Source organism: Pan paniscus, chromosome 6 (genome assembly GCF_029289425.2).
Source record: "Pan paniscus chromosome 6, NHGRI_mPanPan1-v2.0_pri, whole genome shotgun sequence".
Taxonomy (NCBI): domain Eukaryota; kingdom Metazoa; phylum Chordata; class Mammalia; order Primates; family Hominidae; genus Pan; species Pan paniscus.
Genome location: NC_073255.2, coordinates 91,294,249 through 91,308,673, shown reverse-complemented (window position 1 = coordinate 91,308,673; position 14,425 = coordinate 91,294,249). Strand labels below are relative to the sequence as shown.

At 58.2% G+C, this 14,425-nt stretch overlaps 1 protein-coding gene across 6 annotated transcripts in view; it reads right to left on the bottom strand.

The window, feature by feature from the left end:
• Positions 1-309: 309 nt before the first annotated feature.
• MLXIPL (MLX interacting protein like) overlaps positions 310-14,425 on the bottom strand; it is a 54,207-nt gene continuing 40,091 nt past the window's right edge. For 3 of the 6 annotated variants that reach the window (XM_063606266.1, XM_003815573.4, XM_055114502.2), the window contains exons 5-17: positions 14,071-14,115; positions 13,015-13,216; positions 12,793-12,873; positions 6,627-6,796; positions 4,288-4,819; positions 3,972-4,039; positions 3,746-3,896; positions 3,471-3,586; positions 3,260-3,379; positions 2,948-3,075; positions 2,743-2,866; positions 1,376-1,505; positions 310-1,089 (exon numbers count right to left, since the gene is read on the bottom strand). In XM_063606266.1, coding sequence (XP_063462336.1) covers positions 971-1,089; positions 1,376-1,505; positions 2,743-2,866; positions 2,948-3,075; positions 3,260-3,379; positions 3,471-3,586; positions 3,746-3,896; positions 3,972-4,039; positions 4,288-4,819; positions 6,627-6,796; positions 12,793-12,873; positions 13,015-13,216; positions 14,071-14,115 — 1,986 coding nt within the window. In that variant the 3' untranslated portion in view covers positions 310-970. The remainder of the gene's footprint in view (positions 1,090-1,375; positions 1,506-2,742; positions 2,867-2,947; positions 3,076-3,259; positions 3,380-3,470; positions 3,587-3,745; positions 3,897-3,971; positions 4,040-4,287; positions 4,820-6,626; positions 6,797-12,792; positions 12,874-13,014; positions 13,217-14,070; positions 14,116-14,425) is intronic. The other 3 variants (XM_008968529.4, XM_055114503.2, XM_008968530.4) reach the window with 2 other exon arrangements.

Below are 14,425 nucleotides of genomic sequence, written 5' to 3'. Positions count from 1 at the left end.
TTTGTTGTTGTTATTTGAGACAGGGTCTCACTCTGTTGCCCACTCTACAGTGCAGTGGTGCTATCACAGCTCACTGCAGCCTCGAACTCCTGGGCTCAAGCGATCCTCCTGCCTCAGCCTCCTGAGTAGCTGGGACTACAGGCGCTTGCCACCACTACATCTGATCTTGTCCCACCTCCACTCAAAGCCCTCCAGCTGCTTCCAGCTCAGAGTAAATGCCCAGGCCCTCTGCAAAGCCACTTCCCACTGCCAACGGGCTCTCTCTCCATCCCAGTGTGAGACACTGACCAGCACACCAACAAACCAGCAGACAGTTTTTGCTTTTATTGGTCAAGAATTCTTTACAAAACCCCCACACACACATCCACACACACACACACATGATGCCTGCCCTGCTGTGGTCACTCTGGCCCTGGTGTCTCCTGGGATCAGGCCCTCCTGGCCTCTCCCAGGGGAAACCATCCTGCAGCCCCTCTGGGTCAGCAGTGAAGGAGCAGAGAGAGGGAACCTCCTTTTCTGCTTCTCTGCTCAGGAACAGAGGTCTGTGCCCCACCTGTCGGGGAGCAAGTGGAGGTGACAGAGAAACAGCATCCTCCTCTTCCCACCGTTGAGCCCCCGGAGTTGCCAGCCTAGGCCCCCAATGTCACAGCTGCCAAGGCCTGGGGGTCATTTGCTGATTGAACCTTCCCCATCCCCATTTTGCAGATTGAAACACAGCGGTCCAAAGACAGCGGACGAGTCACCCAAGGTCACGGTGCTGGAGCACACTGGCAGAGCAGGGACGGGGACTCTGCTGTTCTTGACCTCCAGGAGGTGGCAAGTGTGAAACCTGGACCCTGCTCCACCCCCCAGGGAAGGGCAGAGCCAGGGCCTGCAGCAGGAAGGGAGTGCCCAGAGATGATCCCTGGAGCCCGTGCCCAGGGAAAGCAGCCCCCAGGGCAGCTGAGTGAGCAGCAGGGTCTGGCCAGGACTATAAAGGTTTGCCAAGGGTGCCCTCTGTGACTGCCCGTGTGGCTTGCTCAGGGATGCGGCCCGGGTCGGTCAGGATACTGGTAGATGTGCCCAGCTGGCGTAGGGAGTTCAGGACAGCTGGGTGGGAGACAGAGAGAGAGAGACACTTCCTGGGGTCAGGGCCCTACCCTTGGATGTGGAACCAAAGGGATAGGGGCAGGTATTAGTTGGCAAGACTGTCACCCCCTCCTAGAACCTCTGTCTACAGGCATCTGGTGGCCAGAGGACCATCTGGGGGATGCGGGGTGGCCACAACCCTAGGCTGTGTTGATGGCAAGCTGGACGTGGGATCTAAGCAGGGTGGAATGCTCCCTCCACCCCCGAGGCTGGGTCCCTCTAGCAGGCAGGGAGATGGCTCACGTACTTGGCCGGAGAGCGGGCAGAGAGCAGTACTGGTCCAGCCAGGCCAGTGAGGTCTGGCGGAGGGTGTGCACACTTGCCGTGGACACCATCCCGTTGAAGGACTCAAACAGAGGCCGGATGAGGATGCTGAACTGGGCCCAGGTCAAGGAGCTGCCTGTGGTCCAGCTGGTCCCCCCACACCACGTGGAGCCCTGATGCCCAGTTCAAACCAGGGGAAGAAAGGGCCTGGACACTGTCTAACCTTGAACCCCAATGACTCATGTTGCAGCCCCTACTTCTTCTTTTTTTTTTTTTGAGACGGACTCTCGCTCTGTCACCCAGGCTGAAGTGCAGTGGCACGATCTCAGCTCACTGCAACTTCTGCCTCCCAGGTTCAAGCAATTCTCCTGCCTCAGCCTCCTGAGTAGCTGGGATTACAGGTGTGCGCCACCACGCCTGGTTAATTTTTGTATTTTTAGTAGAGACGGGGTTTCGCTATGTTGGTCAGGCTGGTCTCGAACTCCTGACCTCGTGATCCACCCACCTCAGCCTCCTAAAGTGCTGGAATTACAGGCGTGAGCCACTGTGCTCGGACTTTTTTTTTTTTTTTTTTTTTTTGACAGAGTCTCACTCTGCTGCCCAGGCTGGAATGCAGTGGCGCAATCTTGGCTCACTGCAACCTCCAGCTCCCAGGTTCAAGCTGTTCTCCTGCCTCAGCCTCCCGAGTAGTTGGGATTACAGGCACATGCCACCACGCTTGGCTAATTTTTGTATTTTTAGTAGAGACGGGGTTTTGCCATGTTGGCCAGTCTGGTCTTGAACTCCTGGCCTCATGTGATCCACCTGCCTCGGCCTCCCAAAGTGCTGGGATGACAGGCGTGAGCCACCGCACCTGGCTTGCAGTCCCTACTTCTGTCCTGCCAAGACCTTCCCAGCTCTCTGCCTCTCAGTCCCCTCCTCCTTGCCCCTCCACGGCCCTTACTGTGTGCTGAACCATCCCCCATCCCTGAGCTCCCTGCCTGGGCTCAGTCAAGAACTTGACCCCTGAGCCAGATCAGGGAGTGGATTTCAAGTCTTCTGTAGTCCTCACTCCAGAGTTCAGATTCTCCCAAACTGCCCTCGGGGCTTCCTGAGGTCAGGGCCAAGGCTCCCCTTACCCAAGGACTCCTCCCTCAGTTTCCCTCTCTGCTCCCATACCCCCATCCCTGGGCAGTTTTGCTGGCCAAGATGGCCAGGGCATGGAAGCAGGGGGCAGAGCCAGAGCCTGTCACCTGGGAGCAGCTCTGAGCCTGCCCGGCCTGGAGAGCTAGGCCTCCATCCCAGGCCCAGCCTGGTCTCACCCTGCCACAGCCCCTGCAGCCCCCCAGCCATGGGCTTGAGGGAGGATACCACCCAGAACTTCCAGTTGTGCAGTGTACGGGTTCGGACGTAGTCATCAAACATGTCTCGCATCTGGTCAAAACGCTGGTGTGTGATGGGTACCCCTGTGGCGGGCAGCTGCTGCTGGCACAGGCTGGGGGCAGGGCAGGGGTCAGGGGCTGGGGGTAAGGCGGCATGGCCCCCTGGTCCCAGCACCCGCCTGGACCCTGCCTACTTAATGGCGGCATTGAGCTCCTCAATCTCATCCCGCAGCTGCTGGGCCTCCTCCTGCAAGCCCGCACGCTCCTGCTGTAGCATAAGGATGTACTCGGCTGTCTTCTGCAGCGTAGTAGCTTTGCTCACCTGCAAACGCCACCAGGGGGGCTCAGGCAGGTGCTAGAGGCTGTACCCTGGGACCCACTGAGGCACTGGGATGGGAGGAGGCAAGAGTGTCTGGAGCACTCCCCTGCAATTGAGTTTTGGGTGGGTGGGGGTCCAGAAAGGGGCCCTGTGGTTTTGGGGGTGCCAGCCTGGGCCCGGGGCTCACCTTGAGGCTGGGCTGGGCACTGAGTGTGCTCACGAGCCCATGAAGGGTGTCAAACCCCAGCTTGATGTTGAAGCGCCGCTTCTGCTCCGCGGAGATGTGTGTGATACGCCGGTTCTCGGTCTCGGGGAGCAGAGAGTTGGGTGAGCCTAGGAAGGAGCCCAGGAGGGCCTGGGGGTAGCAAACCAATCTTGGGGTGGGGGATGGTGCCCACCTTGTTGCTGTCTGGACGGCCCCGGCTGAGGATGGGTTGCGGGGGAGAGACACGGACGCTCAGAGTCCCAGGGCCTGGCATGGAGCTGAGGTCCCCTGACAGCCGCCGTTCACTGCCTGTGGTAGGGACAGATAGACCCACAGAAAGACCGACCCAGGGGAAGGGGTCCCCATTGCCCCCTTCCTCTCATCTGGCCCCAGACCCAGTCCCCTTCTTCTTCCTCCTCTTCCCCTCATCCCCTAGATTCCCCCAATCCCTGCAACCCCTCTCTTTACCGCTGGGCGCTGGGGGTGAGAGCCGCTCCGCTTTGGGGACAAGCAGGGGCCTGGAAGGGGCCAATGTGGCCGGGCCTGGAGGTGGCCGGGGCGGTGTAGGGGCCGGGGTCGGGGGAAGGAATGTGCAGGGGAATTCAGGGACTGTCTCCTGCTGGGGTGGAGAAGGGCGGAGAGTCGGGGTGAAGGCCGTGGGCACAGCCCCACCGCCCAGTGCCCGAGATCTTACCGGGGACCCTGGGGACCGGAGGAGGGTGCTGGATACAAGTGGTGGCTCCAGGGCTTGCTCCGGCTTGGCTGTGCACGGGCAGAACCGTGAGGCTGCTGGGGCTGGCCCACCCCTGGCATCTATCAAGACCCCATCCTGCCCCTCCCAAGAGTCCACACCCCTTTTAGGTACAGGCCCCACATCCCTCATTCCTTGCCACTCTGTCCCTTGAACTGGACCTGCCCCTTCACCTTCATCTTCTGCTCCCATAACCCCCTGTCCTCCCCACCCCCGGCCTCCCTCCCCAGGCTTTCCTCTCCCCGTTGCTGGCCCTCACCTGCTGTGAGCAGCTGTGTGAGGCAGGGGTTGTTGCTCCCCGCAGTGGTGGGGGGACTGGCAGTGGCAGGGGCTAAGGTAGGGGGGCTGGCTTTCTGTCCCCTAGGGGATGGGGCGGGGGGCTTGCCTCTGGGCATGGAGAAGCAAGGCCCAAAGGCAGGCTCCGAATACCCCAAGGGTAGAAGCTCTATGGGGAAGGGGGTGGGGGCCGGGCTGGGGACAGACTGCGGGGTGGGTGGGAAGGCTGCAGGAGCAGGCAGCGGAGACACTCCTGGGGCAGGAGGGACGGTGGGGAAGGGAAACCTGGGAGAGAAGAGAGGCTCTTCCTGCAGCAAAGCAGTGGGTGGCGCCATGGGAGGGAAGGGAGGTGGGGGGCAGGGCTCCAGGCCTGGCACCTTGGCAGGGGGAGGGTAATGCAGCAGAGGTGGGGGTACAGGAGGGGTTGGGAGCCGGGGCTTGGGGTCTTCAGGAAGGAGGAAATCAGAACTCAGGAAGGCGCTGGAGTCCAAGGGGCCAGGGCAGCTGTTCCGAGCCTGGTTGGGGGGACAGACAGACACTCAGAGAGCAGGGGAGAGAGCTGCCCCTGGCAGCCATCTGGGCCTCCCCTGCCCTGCCTTGCCCTGGCCAAACTCTAGACTGGGGCCCTGGGGAGAGATAGGAGAAATGAGCCCTGCCTTCCAACACACACAGGTGTGCGAACATATACATGCAGCAGGGAAATTACAATGAGAGGAGGGAGTAGAGTACATTTATGCAAAAAGCAGGAACAGCGGAGCATCAATCTTCCTGCCCATCCATTTGTCTCCCAAATAACTTATTCATCCATCCATCCACTAACTTGTCCACCAATCCATCCACCAACCAACTCACCCATCCATTCATCATCCATCCATCCACTAACTTGTCCACTGATCCATCCACCAACCAACCTACCATTCCTTCATCATCCATCCACTAACTTCACCAATCCATCCACTAACCAACCCACCCATCCATTCATCAATTGTCCATCTACTACTTCATCCACCAATCTCTCCATCCATCCGTCTTCCATCCATTCACCTACCTATTTATCAATCTATGAACCAGCTCATCTACCACTCTCTCCACCAGCCTACCAGATATTAACATATTAACTAATCCATCCAACCATCTATACTTCCATCATTCATCCACCAACCCATCCATAATCCTTCCATCCATCCATCTATACATTTCCAGCCACTTAACCACCAATGAACCCATTCACTAATCCATTAAACTATTCATCTATGTATCCATCCACCAGCCCACCCATCCACCCAACCACTCACCTACCCATATATCCACCAACCCACGTGTGCCTCCACCGCAGTCTAAGATGCATCTATCCATTCACCAGCACACCCATTCATCTGCACACTTGCTCATTCATTCAGTCACTGACTCACTCACTGGACAACCATTCACTGAGTGCTGTTATGTGCCTGAGCTGTATTAGGTATAGAGAATGCAGTGGTGAGCAAAACATAACCCTTTCAGTAAGGAGCTCACTGTCTGATGGAGGAGAGACACCCCTCAGCAACTGATTAGAATTAGCACCTGAAAAGTCTGATGATGGAGGGAAAAGGCCTATAACCAAGCAGCAGGAAGCAACTTCTGAATTGCACCTGGGGGCCAGGTGCGGTGGCTCACACCTGTAATCCCACCACCTTGGGAGGCCGAGGCGGGCGGACTACTGAGGTCAGGAGTTTGAGACCAGCCTGGGCAACATGGCGAAACCCTGTCTCTACTAAAAATACAAAAATAAGCTGGAAATCGCTTGAACACGGGAGGCGGAGGTTACAGTGAGCCGAGATCGTGCCACTGCACTCGAGCCTAGGCGACAGAGTGAGACTCTGTCTCAAAGAAAAAAAAAAAAGAATTGCATATGGGGAATTGATGAACCAAAATGGTAGATTCACTGTTTCCTAAACATCCACGCTCAGCTTTCTGCCTCGAAGCTTTTGTTCCTGCTGTTCTCCCATCTGGCTTGACGTCAGCCAGTCCCTTCTGTCCAAAGCTGACCTATTCTCTAAGGCCCAGAAACTCCCCTTCTCCAGGAAGCCTTCCACAAGCAACTGGCCGTTGGTGGAGCCCACTCCATGGTCTCCATGCCCTTAGCTTTCTCCCACAACCGTTTTGTCCAGTTCTGCTTCACGGGGTCCCTCCCAGAGGGCAGAGATGGGGTCTTTCTTTCCGTCCAATCTCCAAGCAGAAGACTGGGCACTCAGGGAGTGTCTGATACCTCCTGGACATGAACAGGGCAGGACCAGCTCTCAAGTGAGCTACACAGGGCTGGATGGGGTGGGGTGAGCTCACCTGCAGACGGCTGTGTCCGGAGAGGTGGGTCATGGCCGAGGAAGCCGGGGGCACCTCCGGGCCCAGGGTCCCACTGCTGAAGAGGGAGTCAACCATGGGGCTGAAGCTGGGGGGCTCTGGGAAGTTTGAAGGCATGGGCGGCTGTGGGGGGCGGGAGTTGGTAAAGAAATCTGTAATTCAGACACACAGGGCAACAGCAGTTAGGGCCAGGGCTATGGCTGGGAAACAGCCGGGAGGAGAGTGGCCTGTCCCCAGCCTTGGCGGGTGGGGACATGGGGGCTGGCGGGCAGAAGGTGGGGGTCCCTTCCACAGAAGATTGTGAAACTGGGAGGGTTTCTGTCTCGATTAGGGGAAGCAGCAACCGTCTTGGGTGGAATGAGCCTGCGTGGGAGAGAGCAGGGGACTGTGGGTGTGAACAGGGACCCCAGGAAGGAGCCCCCTCCCCTCCCCAGCCCCAGGCTTAGCTCAGGAAGTCCCCCTCCCCACCCCCTGGTGGCTCCCCTTCCCTGATCTGCTGGAGGTGCAGAAAGGGGGTGCCCAGAGAGAGTGCCAGGGTGGAAAAGGGGTGCGGTGCTAGGGGAGGAGGCCTGGGATGGGAGGGGCCCCAGGGTGGCAGAAGTTCAAGAGGGTGAGTTGGAGATGAGGGGGAACGTGAGGTCACTGGCTCCAGGACAAGCTTGGTTTGTTGGAAGGTCAACAGGTGGAGCCTAGGAGTGGGGTGAAGAGTGTAATGGGGTGAGAGGGGCCTAAGGCTGGGCTCCGAGTGGGGTGGGGGCGAGAGGGGCCTAAGGGTGGGCTCTGAGTGGTGTGTGGGCAAGAGGGAGATATGGGTGGGCTCTGAGTGGGATGGGGGTGAGGGGGGTGCCTAAGGCTGGGCTCCAAGTGGGGTGTGGGCAAGAGGGGCTAAGGGTGGGCTCTGAGTGGGGTGGGGGCGAGAGCGGCCTAAGGGTGGGTTCTGAGTGGGGTGTGGGCAAGAGGGGGATACGGGTGGGCTCCAAGTGGGGTGGGGATGAAGGGGGACCTAAGACTGGGCTCCAAGTGGGGTGGGGGCAAGAGGGGCTAAGGGTGGGCTCCAAGTAGGGTGGGGGTGAGAGGGGGCCTAAGGGTGGGCTCCGAGTGGGGTGGGGGAGAGGGGGGCCTAAGGGTGGGCTCTGAGTGGGGTGGGGGTGAGAGGGGGCCTAAGGGTGGGCTCTGAGTGGGGTGGGGGTGAGGGGGGCCTAAGGGTGGGCTCTGAGTGGGGTGGGGGTGAGGGGGGCCTAAGGGTGGGCTCTGAGTGGGGTGGGGCAAGGGGTCTGGGAAGCCTGTGAGAGCTGGGGGAGGCAGTAGCGGATTGTTTGGGGTGCGGGTTGTGTAAGTCCTGGGCTATTCTGGTTTTGGGAAGCAGCTGGCCACGGCCTGACCACATCCCGGGCCTGGGCGCCGCCCGCCCACCCGCTCCCTTCCGGGCACCTTTCTCTGACCCTGACCAGCCTGTGATCCGTGCCAGCTCCTGAGGCCTCTTAGTCTGGGCAGTTCCGACCCCACCGTGACAACTCCCCACAGACCTGGGTGGGCCCCAGCTCCCTGTTTTTTCCCTCCCACCCCCCTGCCAGGAGAGCTGCTCAAGTCTGCCTCCCAGGAGCCACCTCCAAGGAGACCAGGAGTCAGTTAGATAAGGTCACCCCAAACCCAGAACCCACTGCGGGGTCAAGTGTGTGTGTGTGTGTGTGTGTGTGTGTGTGTGTGTGTCTTCACCCCCAACCCCATCCCCCAGAGATAGAATCGTGCTGTGTTGCCCAGGCTGGTCTCAAACTTCTGGCCTCAAGCCATCCTCCTGCCTCAGCCTCCTAAAGTGCTGGGATTATAATGAGCTTGCGTGGGAGACAGCAGGGGACTGTGGGTGTGAACAGGAACCCCAGGAAGCAGTCCCCTCCCCTGCTCAGCACCAGGCTTAGCTCAGGAAGTCCCCCTTCCCATCCCCTGGTGGCTCCCTTTCCCTGATCTGCTGGTACAGAAAGGAGGTGCCCAGAGAGAATGCCAGGGTGGGAAAGGGGTGCAGGGCGAGGGGAGGAAGTCAGCCGCCGTGCCTTGCTGTCACCCAGGTTGGAATGCGGTGGCACCATCTCGACTCACTGCAACCTCCACCTCCTGGGTTCAAACGATTCTCATGCCTCGGCTTCCCGAGTAGCTGGGATTACAGGCATGCACCACCACACTCAGCTAATTTTTGTATTTTTTAGCAAAAATGGGGTTTTGCCATGTTGCCCGGGCTGGTCTCAAACTCCTGAGCTCAAGTGATCCTCCTGCTTTGGCCTCCTAAAGTGCTGGGATGACAGGAGTGAGTCACTGCGCCCGGCCCTGTGTGTCGTCAGTGGCTCTGCTTTGCAGGAGGGTGCAGAGCCTGTGTGTTACAGTCGCTGAACCCTGGAGTCTCAGCATGGGGTCTGCACGCAGCCTCTGCCTACCCTCTGGGTGTCTGTCGCTCCGTCTGAGGCCATGTGAACCTGTCCTGCCATGATAGCATGGTGCACGTGCGTCTGCTCTGTGCCTGTCCGCGTGTCTAACCCCATGGCGAAACGGTGTCTTCTTGCTGTCCGCCTGCCTGCCTGCCTGCCTGCCTGCCTGCCTGCCTGCTTGCCTTCCTTCCTTCCTTCCTTCCTTCCTTCCTTCCTTCCTTTCCCTCTCTCTCTTTCTTTCATCTCTCTCTCTCTCTTTCTCTCTCTCTTTCTTTCTTTTTTTTTTTTTGAGATGGAGTCTCGCTCTGTAGCCCAGGCTGGGGTACAGTGGCACGATCTCGGCTCACTGCAGCCTCCCAGGTTCAAACAATTCTCCTTGCCTCAGCCTCCTGAGTAGCTGGGATTACAGGCCCCCCTGCTGCCTTTCTTTAAAAGGGGGACCAGGCCAGGCGCAGTGGCTCACGCCTGTAATCCCAGCACTTTGAGAGGCTGAGGTGGACGGATCACCTGAGGTCAGGAGTTCGAGACCAGCCTGGCCAATGAGGGGAAACCCCGTTTCTACTAAAAAAAAACAAAAAACAAAAATTAGTCAGGCGTGGTGGCGGGTGCCTGTAGTCCCAGCTACTCTGGAGGCTGAGACAGGAGAATTGCTTGAACCCGGGAGGTGGGGGTTGCTGTGAGCCAAGATGATGCCACTGCACTCCAGCCTGGGCAACAGAGCAAGATTCCGTCTCAAAAAAAGGGGGACCAGGTGGGAGATGGCGAGTGGTCACTGCTGCTCCCCCATCTCCCAGGGTCCACAGTTCCTGTCACTAGGTCCCCGAGGCCCTGGCTCTAGAATCAGCCTCATGCTGTGCCTGGCCCCAGGCCACTGAGGGCCTAGGGCTCCTCCCTGCTCACAGCTGCTGCCCACTCCCTGGGTCCCGGGCAGGGGTCATGGGGCCGCAAGGCCCTCTCATCCCTGAGTCACCAGCCACCCGCTTACCATCGTTGCCCAGGCCTGTCCCCACCCTGCCTTGAGAGAAGTTGCTTCCCAGCCTGAGCTGCTCACCGGGCCCAAGTCCCTCCCTAGCCTCTGTCCCCTCCACGGACCTGACCTGTCATCCCCTCCCTGAGCTCCTCTGCCTCTGGCTGCCTCCCTGAGCACCCCTCACTAAGCCTACTGCCTCCATAGAGTTCTGGTCCCCTCCCTGGGTTTCCAGCCAGACCTTCCCAGTGGGAGGCTCTTGGGGGCAACGAGAGCTGCCATCTTGGTGGTACCAGTGCGCTTTGCCCTCTGGGTACACGGAATGTTTGATAAGAGAGGGCCACACGAGCCACCTCCTCTGTGTGGCCCACACATTTTCCCCCATGCGCCAGCAGCCACCCGGGCTTGCCAGACATCGCCTCCTAGCCCCAGTCCCTGCTGGTCTTGCCCAGACCCCAGGTGGGGGTGGCTGGGCTCCTACCTGTGGCCGGGCGCTGTGTGCCCAGACAGGGCCGCTGCCCTCCCAGGCTGGCCTGCTCCCAGGGCACTGCCATGCACACTTCTGCCCCCGGGCAGCGCCCACCCCCTCCCGGGACTGGAACAGGGGTGGGGGTGGTTCCTCATTCCCTAGTTCCCGCCCCATAGGCCTCCACCTCTTGATTGACAGGCCCAGGACCCTGTGGGGAAGGAATTAGGAGGTCACTAAGACTAAGCTTTATCCCAGGGACCCTCTTTCTGTCCCCAGGGGCTTCGATGAGATGGGCTGAGCCTGGATATCTACCTGGCCCGCACATAGCTCCGGGGGTCCCTAAATGTGTGGCTGTTGGGAATAACTTGCAAGACCTACAGCGAAGTGAGGAAGGCCACTTGGAAAGTCAGTTGTGAAAACAGAGACATTTGTCCACATGTGCTTCTACTGACAGGAGCATCTCTGGGAGGACACTGAGGAATCAGTAACTTGGTGGCCCTGTGGTCAGGAGAGGGAGGCAGGGACACTCATGACTTACAAAAATTGCTTTAGGCCAGACGCGGTAGCTCACACCCGTAATCCCAGCACTTTGGGAGTCCGAGGTGGGAGGATCGCTTGAGGTCAGGAGTTCAAAACCAGCCTGGCCAACATGGCAAAACCCTGTCTCTACTAAAAATACAAAAATTAGCTGGGTGTGGTGGCACATGCCTGTAATCCCAGCTACTCAGGAAGCTGAGGCACAAGAATCGCTTGAACCTGGGAGGCGGAAGCTGCAGTGAGCTGAGATGGAGTCACTGCATTCCAACCTGGGCGACAGAGTGAGACTCCGTCTCAAAAAAAAAAAAAAAAAAAAAACTTTACAAGATATGATGCATGCCTGGGATTTTCTTTAAAATAACGCACTGGGCACGGTGGCACACACCTGTAATCCCAGCACTTTGGGAGGCTGAGGTGGGAGGATCTCTTGAGCTCAGGAGTTCTAGACCAGCCTGGGCAATACAGGGAGGCCCTGTCTCTTCAAAAAATAAAAAAAATTAGCCAGGCATAATGGTGCGTGCCTGTGGTCCCAGCTACTCGGGAGGTTGAGGTGGGAGGATCACTTGAGCCTGGGAGGTTGAGGCTGCAGTGAGCTGTGATTGTGCCACTGTACTCCAGCCTGGGCAACAGAATGAGACCCTGTCTCAAAAATAAATTAAAATAAAATAAAATAAAATAGAAACATAACAGAAGAGAAGGAATGTTCTCTGGATAAAAGACTGGCCAAGAGTTGATAAGTCGGTGACATCAGTGATGGTGACTTGGGAGGTTTTTGCTGAGCTACTCTTTCTCTACTAGTGTGTGCATGTTTGAAATGTCCTCTAGTAAATAGTTTTATTTTTTATTTTAATTTTTTTGAGACAGAGTCTTGCTCTGTCACCCAGGCTGGAGTGCAGTGGCGCGATCTCGGCTCACTGCAACCTCTGCCTCTCAGGTTCAAGCAATTCTCCCACCTCAGCCTCCTGAGTAGCTGGGATCACAGGTACCTGCCACCACGCCCGGCTAATTTTGGTACTTCTAGTAGAGATGGGGTTTCACCATATTGGTCAGGTTGGTCTCGAACTCCTGACGTCAGGTGATCTGCCCGACTCGGCCTCCCAAAAGTGCTGGGATTACAGGCGTGAGCCACCATGCCCAGCCTAGCAAATAGTTTTAAAATGCATTGTGTGAAAAATAAATAGACCCAAATAATTCAAAGTTCTTCTCTCCCCTGAGAGGGTCCCAGCCTTCACTGCTTTCTTGGGAGCCCCTGGTTCCCTGGCCAGGTACTCTCTTGGGCCCTACGCCCATTGGAGGCCACACCAGCTGGACAAAAGGAGACCAGGAAGAACCCTCAGAAACCACCCAGACCTGCCAGGCATGGTGCCTCATGCCTGTAATCCCAGCACTTTGGGAGGCCAAGGCAAGAGGATGGCTTGAGCTCAGGAGTTTGGGACCAGTCTGGGCAACATGGTGAAACCCATCTCTACCAAAAATACAAAAAAAATTAGCCGGGTTTGGTTGTGCACACCTGTAGTCCCAGCTACTCAGGAGGCTGAGGCGGGAGGATCACTTGAGTCTGGAGGGCAGAGGTTGGCACCACTGCACTGCAACCTTGGTGACAGAGTGAGATGCCATCTCAAAAAAAATAAATAAAAATACAGAAAAAAAGAAACCACCCAGACTATCAGCCCTCCCAGAGGGGCCTGGGATGGGCTCATCGGCCTTCCTCACACGGACCCTGCCCGTCCACCCGACCTGGGGAGGGGCTCGCCCCACCTGAGATGTCCATGAAGTCATCCAGGCTTGGTTGCAGTGGCGTCAGGTCCGGCTGGATCATGTCAGCATTGCCGACGTAGGCTGGAGGCAGCAGTGGCGACATCAGCAGCAGCAGGCAGGGAGGAGCAGGGTCCCCACCCCCATCCCCAGCCATCCCTCCCTTGGCCTCCTGGAATCTCACAGGCCTTCACCCCTCTCCCCTGCCCTTTCTCAGACCCTCACCATCCTCAGGCGGCAGCTGCAGGGGCGAAGGGCCGGACTGAGTCATGGTGAAGAGAGTGTCCGAGATGTCGGACAAAAAGCAATTGAGGTCCAGGAGCTGCCGCCCACCCGGCTCCTCCTCTGGGTCCCCTAGCAGCACGGGGACCACACTGGAGAAGAGCTGTTTGCACCATTGCTCCGGCGGCGGCCACCTGCCTTCCGCCTAGGGAGACAGAGCCGTCAGCAGCCGCTAGAGAGCTCCCACTGCCCCGATCTTCCATATCACCCCTCTCCAGGGTCAAGTGGTCAGCAGGACAGAGGGTCTGTCTGTTCACACCTCTGTCACCTTTCCCTAGTGGACCTAGCTTGCTGCTTGAAAGGCCAAGATCACTCCATTGGCCTCTAAGAACTTCCCCCAGGAGATAGACCAGGATGCAGATATAGGGGTCCCCTTCCTGCTCTTTAGATTTTTTCCTGTCTGGGACCCCAGTTCTTTGGTCCCTCTGTTTTTTTTTTTTGTTTGTTTTGTTTTTCTTTTTCTTTTTTTGAGACGGAGTCTCACTCTGTTGCCCAGGCTGGAGTGCAGTGGCGCAATCTCAGCTCACTGCAACCTCCACCTCCCAGGTTCAAGCGATTCTCCTGTCTCAGCCTCCTGAGTAGCTGGGATTGCAGGCATGCGCCACTATGCCCGGCTAATTTTTGTATTTTTAGTAGAGACGGGGTTTCACCATGTTGGCCAGGCTGGTCTCGAACTCCTGACCTCAGATGACCCACCCGCCTCGGCCTCCCGAAGTGCTGGGATGACAGGCGTGAGCCACTGCGCCCGGCCTGGTCCCTCTGTTCTCCCATGCCTCCCACCACTTGCTCAATGACCTGGGGTCTTCTCACCACCTCACCCTCACCCCCCAAGAAGAGAAGAGCTCAACAAATGAACCACAGGATGGCAGTTACATCCCACATCCCACCCTCATGCCCAGCTACTGTCTTGCCCACTGAGGCGGAAACTGTCAACTCTGCCTCCCACCTACTTGGGGGGCAAAGAGATGCCCTTGCCTGCTGGACTTACGGAGCACCCACCTGCTTAGGGGCCAGGAGGTCCTCTTCCCTGCTGGGCTTACGGAGCTGCAGGGACACACAGAGTTGGACACCGGATCCCTTGCCCCATCCTCCATCACTTTCCCCCCAAAGTCTCCTCTACTCACAAGCGATGAGATCCCCCATCTCCCATCAGGAGCTCACCCGACCCCTAGGTAAGGAGGCCGCTAGGAGACGCTATGGCCACACGGTGGCGCTGTCGGCCCGGGACTGAATGGAGGGCCCGAAGGGCGCAAGCTCGGGGGTCAGGATCCCCTTTCCAGGGATCTTCCGAGGCGGGCGGTAGCCGGCAGCCGCAGGAGGAAAGCTCTGGGGCCTCCCTGGCCCTCCCCCACTG